The sequence below is a fragment of the Suillus subaureus genome, assembly GCF_016647635.1.
Source record: "Suillus subaureus strain MN1 chromosome Unknown BJ212scaffold_147, whole genome shotgun sequence".
NCBI lineage: Eukaryota > Fungi > Basidiomycota > Agaricomycetes > Boletales > Suillaceae > Suillus > Suillus subaureus.
The window spans coordinates 28,566-38,251 of record NW_024538703.1 but is presented as its reverse complement, the minus strand read 5'-3'; the positions used below and the strand labels follow the sequence as shown (position 1 = coordinate 38,251).

General features: G+C 47.0%; 1 protein-coding gene across 1 annotated transcript; it reads left to right on the top strand.

Moving 5' to 3' along the window:
• Nucleotides 1–4,378: 4,378 nt before the first annotated feature.
• On the top strand, nucleotides 4,379–4,705 carry BJ212DRAFT_1288199 (uncharacterized protein; the record flags this gene model as incomplete). The annotated part of the gene is made up of 1 exon (XM_041332026.1): nucleotides 4,379–4,705. One exon carries the CDS (start codon nucleotides 4,379–4,381, stop codon nucleotides 4,703–4,705), a length of 327 nt encoding a protein of 108 aa, XP_041185715.1.
• Between the last annotated feature and the right edge of the window lie 4,981 nt (nucleotides 4,706–9,686).

Here is a 9,686-nt window from a genome sequence, read left to right as displayed (position 1 = left end):
GAGTCGTTATCAAGGAGCATATCTCGTAAACGTATCCCCAGATTCAATTGGCTTGAAATCCTGTCCATGCTAATCAGGGAACTAGTCCCCCCGCACTCGAATGGGGCTATGTCTGACATAGGGTCTTCGACCTCAAAGGAAAAAGCCGAGGGTCCAGGATTCCATGGTGTGTGACTCGGTCCGCTATGAACGTAAGCTTCTGGTGGTCTATCTTGTGCTGTTCGCACTTGGCCAGACGTATGCGACGCCGTGGTCCTTGGCAACTCCTCTCGTGTTGGAAATAAGTTGTGGTCATGTTTGTATGTATTTGGTGGGTGGCGTCGTGTCAACGATTATCTGATAGCCACTGTCACGCTCTGGATCCTAGCTATCAATCGGACACTAAGCTTCGTCGGGCAACCTGGATACTGTATATCCCCCTTTGAGCTGACAGTATTCATTCTTAGGTCTTGTGGTATCCCAATTGGAGTTAGAGTGTAGTCATTGGCAGGGTCAACGACTCACTGCATGAATTCCCCGCTTTCCCTGCAGGTTTTTTTGCTGCACTCACGCGAACTATGCCGTCTGCGAGCCTCCCTTTTGACAGACATGAACTTTGTATCTACAAGGTATGGTACGATTTATATTCAACCAGCTAACAAGGCCAATCTTACCAATCTGCCTCAACGGTATTACAAGGCTCGAACGGATCTGAATAGGTCTTATTGTCTCGCGCGCCGTCCGAGTACAATCCTTGCGGGGAAAAAATCACCCATCTCGGCGGAGTTTCAATTTTTTTGCTGATTGGACCTAGAGAGTTGAGCTATTTCAGCAACTGTTTTTTTGCTGAAAACGCCAGACAAAAATCTTCTCCCTTAGCTGTTCTGTCAGGTGTGCGGCGAGGCCCTGTAACAGGTCACAGGGCAAACATATTTGAATATTCAAGCAGTGGTGAGCACAAATATATACAAACACGATGTGTCCAAATCAAGGACTGAACATTTTTTAATGCAATGCACTGTACTTAACGGACGACAAAGTGAGGCACCTAGGACACGCGGCAAGTACTATATATTGCTTTCATTTTGGCGTAGCTGGCTGTGTATACCATCAACATTCTCATTTCCTCTTAATTGCAGGACTTATACTTTGAAAGTCGTGGTGAGAAAATACTTCAAAGTCCTTCCCTCGGAACATCTTACAAAGGTCAGAAGACTAGAGCATAATCACTTGACACGTAATGTATGGAAAGGTGACTACATTGACTTGGATAGCCATCCCTTCCTATTATTAAATCGACTTCATCTCCCACTAACCGGTTATCCGAAATTCCGTGGTAAGACAGCAGCTCTGGATGATTGCAATCTAGAATGTAAATCTCGACAACCCACCCAGGTCGTTTGGATTCGGGGGTCTTCCTCGGTCAGCGGCTATATGAAACGGATACAACGTTGGGCTTCTATTAGTCATGCCACCCTATCGGCCAAATTGTCCGACATACTATAGTTGGTGGAGTCCTCCCATCCGGCATGTTCTTATCATCGGCATTGGCAAAAAAATGTTCGCTTTCTGGCGCTCGCGTTATCCATGAACCGTCTATAAAATCATACACTGCCATATAATCTTCAACTCGTACATCCGACATTTTACAACCCATGGCAGAGAGCCAGAGTACGAACTTGTCACTTTCAGGGGTCCGGAATGTGGAATTTCATACTGATATCCAGACGCACTCCCCTAGTTCAACATTATCAAATGAACCCATTAAGCTCGACATAGAGCATGCAGTGGTTGAGGATGATCCTCGAATATGGTCAAACGCGAAAAAAAGTGAGTTTTTCTATCTTAATATGTAAGTAGGAATTTGTTGAACACAATTACAGACCGCTATATTGTTCATTATATCTGGAGCCTCGATGTTTGCAGGTTTGGCGGTGAACATACAAAACCGTAGGTTGCGTCCGTGAACTTGTTGTATCCGATATTGGGTGAACAGCCAGGGAACAGCCGCCAATGCTCAAATCGAGCAACAGCTTCACGCCAGCAGCGGAGATATCAGCCTGAGTTTGTCTCTGTTCATTCTCGTTCAAGGCAATTTTCCTGTCATTTGGAGTGCAATCAGCGAGATAAAGGGCCGCAAGGTTTGTATTTATAACTACCTTCAGGATGTCGTTTATTCATATGACCGAGCCCAGTTCGTGTACCTACTATCCATCGCACTTTTTATAATCGGATCTGCTATCGTGGCCGTGTCAAGAACTATTGGTTTGGTGATTGGCATGCGAATTGTGCAAGCCGCAGGGTAGGACAGTTCCTTAATCCCTCTTGTCCGTGCTCACTTGGAGTAGGTCAAGCGCAGTTTTCGCTATCGGAGCTGCCACTCTGGCTGATATATACGAGCCGCATCAACGAGGTACAATGATGGGTGTCTACTATTCTGCACCTCTTCTCGGTCCCTCTTTAGGACCAATCTTTGGTGGTGCACTCACGCAGGGCCTCAGCTGGCGGGCGGTTTTCTGGTTCTTAGTCATCTGGGGAGGCATAATCTTTTTGGCGTTCCTTTTCTTGTTCAAGGACACCTTCAGGAAGGAGCGGAGTGTGACTTACCAAAACGTATTGAATTCCAGACTCCGAGAGCAGCGGTCATCGGGAGCAAAGGACGAGTCGCGAAATATTTCCAAGTCAGAAGTAGGTGGAGAAAACCAGACGACTTTGAAAGATGTCGAAGCACAGCGGATGGTTATACCAACACCAGCCATTAAAGACATAACACTGTCTATGGCTGATGTTAACCCTTTCCCTGCATACTTCTCGATTGTCAGCCGCAAGAACAACCTTTTTATCTTGATAGCATCAGGTGCGTGCCCCCATTTCTTACTGAAAACTATTTTTATGCCCTCTTGCGCCAGGCTTAACCTTTGCGTTTAGCTTCAGTGTTACGTATACATGTGCGAGAACATTGTCGATGTATTATGATTATGATGCATTGAAGACCGGCCTTGTTTTGCTTGCCTATGGTGTTGGTGAGTGAATTACAAGAAAACCGGGAACACCTGCCTGACGCATCTACTTATCCCAGGCTGTGTAGCCGGCAGCACATTGGGTGGCCGTTGGTCCGATCGGACCCTTGCTCGGCTAAAGGCCGCAAACGGAGGGGCCAGCTTTCCAGAGGTGAACATTGAACCACTAACTCTAGCTCAGCATGTGGCTGACGCCAATCCATGCAGATGCGCCTCGAGAGCACCAAAATCGCCATGTTGTGGTCACCTTTATCTGTCATTGGATACGCCTGGGTGTGCCAAGAACGAGTCAATATCGCCGCTGTGTGTGTGATGCTGTTCTTTGCAGGATTTCTATCCATGTACGTTCACTCCGCTTTATATTATATTTTGCTCTCATCCACGATAGTTGGATCTACACAAGCACACTGGCATACATTGTTGACGCAAACATTGGTCGCTCATCAATGGCAGTAGCGACGAATAGTTCCTTCCGTGGTCTGTTTGCTTTTGTCGCTGTCGAGATTGCGATTCCTTTACAAGTGAGTCAAGGTCATAACAGCTCGCAGAAGGCCAGATCTGAGGTTAGTATAGGACACAATCGGCGACGGTGGTCTGTATACTCTCTGGGCAAGTTTGATTGTCGTCGCTGAGTGCATGATTCTGCTGGTATTGTACAAAGGACGGAACTGGAGAGAAGCCAGTGTTGAACGGGAGAAGCAGAAGCTAGATGCCAAGTAAGGAGTAAATGATCATCTATGAGGTCCGATCGACGCTGATTGGATATTGAGAGGCAGGAAGTAACGTGGCCATAGAAAGGGGACCGTAAATAGTATAAGTGGGTACCAGTATATATACGGAATCATTTTAAAGCGTATTTGCCGCCGATCATCGACGTGTGACTAGTTGGTCCACAGTGAGTGGAGGCATTGTTCCATGGCCGGCCCGGGGTTCCAATGCATTCGGAAGGTCGTCATCTCTCCCTCGAAATGTGCAAAATACCTTGCACGCCTGGAGACTTGGTCCGAGGATGGGCTCGTCACCCGTGCAGACTGTGAATCCGTTATCGGCTGTCTCCAACACTGTTGCCTTGTCCTCCGTGAAGGTTGCGCCTTCTTGCCTTCATTCTATCGCCTTCAGCTTCATTCAAGTCATCTTCACCTCAATCCAAACACCGCATCCCATCCAAAGTTTCATCGGATGTTGTCTGGTGTCGTTTCCAGCTCAGCGCAGTCGAATGTGCTGGGGTTCACCATCCCGTGCCCCCTCCCCTTCCTTTACAGGTCTTTATGGATGCCTCAACTTCCTTTGGCATTGGCTTCTTAGCCGATGGCTGCTGGCTCGGTTGGCGCTTGCTCCCAGGGTGGAAGTTAGATGGACGCGACATCGGGCGGGCAGAAATGGTGGCCGTTGACCTCGGTCTTCGCGCTCTGATTCATTTCGGCCTTCGCGATGCCCATATCTGCTTCTGCTCTGACAATCAGGGAGTGGAAGGTGCCATCAGAGCCGGTCGCTCTCGTAGCCCTGCACAGAATGATATTCTACGCAGTCTGTTGGCATTCACTCATAACCACGGTATATGGTTTTCTGTCAAGTGGGTCAAATCGGCAGATAACTTATCCTTATCAGACGGTATCTCGAGGGGTACCTTTCCCCACCCCAAATTGCGTTTTAGTCACCATCCGCCCATTCCTGCCTATCTTAAGCCCTTTGTAAAGCTCGTTTAGGGTGCTTTGCATCTCGTGTCATGGCTCTCGTTCAGCGCTGTTGTTTTCATTTCTTCAAACGTTTCTTGCAGTCAGTTCTCGTAACACTTTGTATTTCTCATCGCTCTCGGATCTACCGTGGCACTCGTATTTCGCCCTGCACTCATGTCTTGGCCCATCGCTTGGCCTTTGGGCCCTTGTATTTGAATGTCAGTTGTGTCATGCAATATTTTAATTCTCTCCTTCACTCCGTTCTCTTTCAGGGCCTCCCGTTGAGATGTTGAACGTGCTAGATCGTCATATTTAAAGAAAGTCTGACTGAGAATGTTGTTTTCGAAGATCACCAGCTGATCATGATGGATCCGCGATTTTCACTACAGCGACGGCCAGAATTCAACATATAGATAGGAGGGTACAATCTGTTCTGTCGTTCGAAAAGCTGAATTCGAGCTACTAGCTAGTAAGTACCTTATACCGAGCTTGAGAAAACTTTGAACGTAGAAGATGGGGGGAAATGACTTCATACCTCAATAAATGCTGAGAAAAGTAGCTCCTGTCACGTCACCCGTCTAAAACCCTGTGACATCCCACCATTCGCTGTTCAAAACGTTCACTATTATCATGATACACCCAGGCAGTGTTTCTGAAACTTCTTTCAGAGACGTATCAAAACATCCTCGCATGCTCTTGCGCACATATTCTCCGGAACTACCGACACATCATTATTCCTGATAGGCTCACCATTTATTTCTCATTTTTAAAATCATTCATACGGCCGTTCGGTCGTGGTGTTGCTCGACGGTCTATGATAGAATTATTACAAATCTCTGTCGGAAATCTCCAAATCGTATCATGACGACCATCATGGGCGTTAACTATTAGGTTCGAACGTTCTCCTGCCGCTGGGCAATATTAGATTCGCAATCATATCACAAGGCTTCGCAGGCTTGCTTCGTACTAGTACATAGGTCACAAGTCTAGGATTGATCATATACAGCCATATTGCAGCACACGGTGGGCGCAAACAGTGATCGTCGCACCCCTTTATCGGGTGAGCTCTTCGAGTCTTATCTATCGAGTGCTCTCTTACTTTCTCTTCCCACAAATCACTCCTGCAACTCACAATGTCTACCTTGCGAAATGCGCCAGCTGGTACACGTCGGGCATACCCCTTTCGCCCCAGGGTAACAGAGTCCTCACAACCTGACACCTCCTTCATCCTCAAAGATCTTGCAGACAAGGTAGCCAAGTTCAAACGGAGCACGGATACTCTTAGTCCTGTAGAAATTACAAATGTCAAACCAATTGCTTCATACTCATGGATCGAGGCTGCAACGCCAACGATCGCCGTCCCTGGTAAGCATATAGTCCATGTCTGAGTAAGATCAGGTTGATCAACGTCCTTCTGATGTCATATAGGTTCTCCCAGAGTCTGGTTCACAGGCCCCCAGCGTGTCCCGGCTGACTCTGGAACACGCTTTGTGGACCAAAATGCTTTCTACATGCGAAAAATGTCCCCCCTCATCCCGCTATTCGCAGCCATCGATGATATGAATCCTAGTTTCTACTACAAGCAGTTTGACTTCATCACGGACCGCAACAACCTTCGCAAGCTTCTCCGCTGGGCCAGTGGCTCATCGGATGAGAAAGACTTCCGCATCGATATCGATGTAGCGGGCTCGACGTGCTTGTTCACACGCCTTGAGGCACAGAACACGGACACCGTGCAAGGCTTTATGGGGTATGGACATGAGTATGAAAAAGCTGCCACGAGAGTCACTCGCGGCTGCGAGAGAGCCACTGGACATCATCGGATGATTTCCATCGTAAGACTCTTGCATCCTCAGTCGGGTCACTCGCAACATAATGTATTTGACAGGACATTGGTGAACTGAAGATTCTCCTTCGTTTCACAATTGAGGCGTGCACATCTTCTACCAATGACACGAACGACGAGGACGACCTCCTAGCAGCCTTCTCAGGCCTGGGTATTGGCAGAGCGTCTGCCTCCAGCAGCCGGGATACTAAGAAGCCTCAAGCCACGGTCCCAACCGTCCGTGGCGTTTCCATCACCCAAACAACTCCACGCAAAGTCGTCCCGCAATCCTCTCTCATTGAGCTCAAGACACGCGCTGCCCACCGAGAGCTCGACTGGGCAGAAATTTATCCTCAGCTTTATCTTTCTCAGACAGCATTCTTGTATATCGCGAAGCACGAACGCGGTAACTTCAACACCCTGGAGAAAGTACAGCTTGGCTCGGCGAGCATGCAGACCCATGCCCGACGTGCTGAGCAGGGTGTCGCGAAGTTGAAACTCGTGCTTCAGGATATCTTAGATGCTGCGAAAAAGGAAGATGTGGGGGTAGGCTTGAGTTTGGTGTCAAAGGATGGCAAGTTGGCATTGTACAAGCGCCTTGAGGGGACTGGGAAAGGGCCGGGAAAAGATATCACAGACAAATTCAATTGATGTGGGATTACTATCCTGGTAAGTAAGGGACGCTTTGACAACTCGTTGTGTAGGATATGGCTGGAGCGATATTTTTGTATTCTGATCGAATTTGAAAGACGTACTTCTTGCTGCACACGTTGCACACAGGATTGATGCAACGTCGGTAATTCGTGAGACCGACAGCTCGTCCATGCAAGCGTTCAGTGTAGGACCTCAAACAAGATTCATCAGTAAAGTCCAATTTTCTCACAGAGGTCACAAACTTCGGGTCTTGTGACAGCAAATCACAGAGCCCCACAGTTTGCGCAGGTTCACAACACACAGTGATACAGCGACTCCAGTCCAAATCCACCCACAGACTCGGATTTCAATGTATGGTACTATAGTAGTATGGCCTTGCAAAAATTCACAAGTCTCACACACTAGTACCAAGCACAGTGTATCAATAGTATACTTGTACTGGTGCAAAAGTGGCAATACAAATTTTCAGCTTAAGTTCGAGTTTGGCTTGGCAATATACACTCGGTTTGAATGAGACAAATTGGCATACAACACATAACATGGTAGTTACGAAGACAGGACAGCATAAAACAACTATTAAACACTAAAAAATAAATCAGTCAAGCTGAATCATGGGGGTCCTGCCATGCGAGATATCCAATGTTGTTCCTGTAAAGAGTTAGAAACTGATATGAGCACAGAGTGCATCACACCCACCACACGAATGTGATCCACCTTGTCTAGCGAGACAACTAGGAGGGACAGACCAACCGTGCATATTGCAAATAACCCTCATACATCCCAGGCCAAGGTCTGTGTCATCTAGTCTCTTCTCAGTGGCTTCCACTCAGAATTTCAGCAGGCTTGCAAACACCTCGTTTTCCTGCATTACACAATCTGCGAGTGCCTTCTGAGCCTGGTAAACATCATGCTTGGCTCTCACGAGATTCATCATGATTCTCGCCTTGGATTCAGTGGGTTCCTGGTCAGACTATGTTGAAATGTAAGTTGTATGATAATGATGGACAACATGAATAATGTTACGCTCGGTGTTCGTGAGAACGACTAAACAGTCACAAAGAGTCTAAAGCGTACACCTATGTACAAGTCGTGCAAGTTAAGCAGTATATTGCAGGCCCTGGTCTGCGTAGGTCAAGTTAAAGAATACAAGCATAAGAGATAGAGTATATATAAGGAGATTAAAGCGGAGCTTTAATAAATGAATCAGAGATAGAAAGTAAATAGCAAATCAGAAAAGAGAAAGAGAATCGTACGATAGAATGTTATAGAATGTCTGAGAATGATTAGTAATCGTGAGTAAGTGAAGAGGTGAAAGGAAAAGAATAGAACTGTAACATTACCCCCATTGTAAGGGTAGTAGACACTGGCTACTATTTAAAGAAGATGATGTGATCGTTTATAATTAGTAAGAAGTTCGGAAGCATTACCTAGTTCGGCTTCCTTCATCCATTCGTTCTCGGAACTCGGGAATCCCTTCCATTTTACATAATATTGTCGTCTAGATGAAGATCCACAGTGTCCGATGACTGCTTCAACTTCATGTTCTTCTTCGCCGTTGACTAAGTCAGGAGGAGGCGGGATATAATTAGGGCCATGGGTATCGTTCTCTTTATAGGGAGAAAGGAATGCAGCATGGAATACGGGGTGGATGCGCCATTGGGACGGTAGCGCGAGTTGATAGGTTATGGGGGATAATACGTCGGTGATAGTGAATGGTCCTTCGCGTTTAGGAGCGAGTTTCCGATTAGGGTATCCAAGATGTAGGTTTTTGGCTTCTAGCCATACCTTATCGCCTTTAGAGAATGGTACGAATTTAGACGTGATTCGTTGACGCATGGTGTTATGTGTGAGTTCGTGAGTGGCTAGCGCTTCGTCGCGTGCTTTGTTAAGCAAAGATAGTCGTTGTTCAATATTAGGGATGTCGGATTTCGGATGGAGATCAGGAAGATGATGTGGGTGATAACCCATCATAAGGTAAAACAGGGAAGTGCCATGTGCTGAATGGTGGCGCGAATTATGAACGAATTCAGCTAATGGCAACATGGGCGCCCAACCGGTTTGGTCGTTAGCGCAGAAGATCCGGAGGTAGACTTCGAGTTCTTGATTAACTCGTTCGGTCTCTCCATCACTCTGAGGGTGGAATGCGGTGGAAAGGGAGTTCTTGTATCCGAGGAGTTTTCCGAGTTCGACCTGGAATCTGGAAGCGAACTGAGGTCCGCGGTCAGAGATAATTTTATCGTAGAGTCCGTATCTAGAGAAAACTTTAGAGAAGAAAATGTTCGCAACGCCTTCAGTGTCTATAGTCTTGAGACAAGGGGTGAAAATTACCCCCTTCGAAAGTCCGTGGTCGACCACGACCATGATAGAGTCGAAACCGTCCGAAAGAGGGAGGTCCGTGATTAAGTCTACCGAGCAATGAGTGAAGGGTTGGTTAGATATAGGGGCAGGAATAGGATGGAGGGGTGGAGTAGAAGGGTGTGTGTTTACTTTATTCTGTTGGCAGATGCAACAGCCTTCTATGAAGTTCTTGAC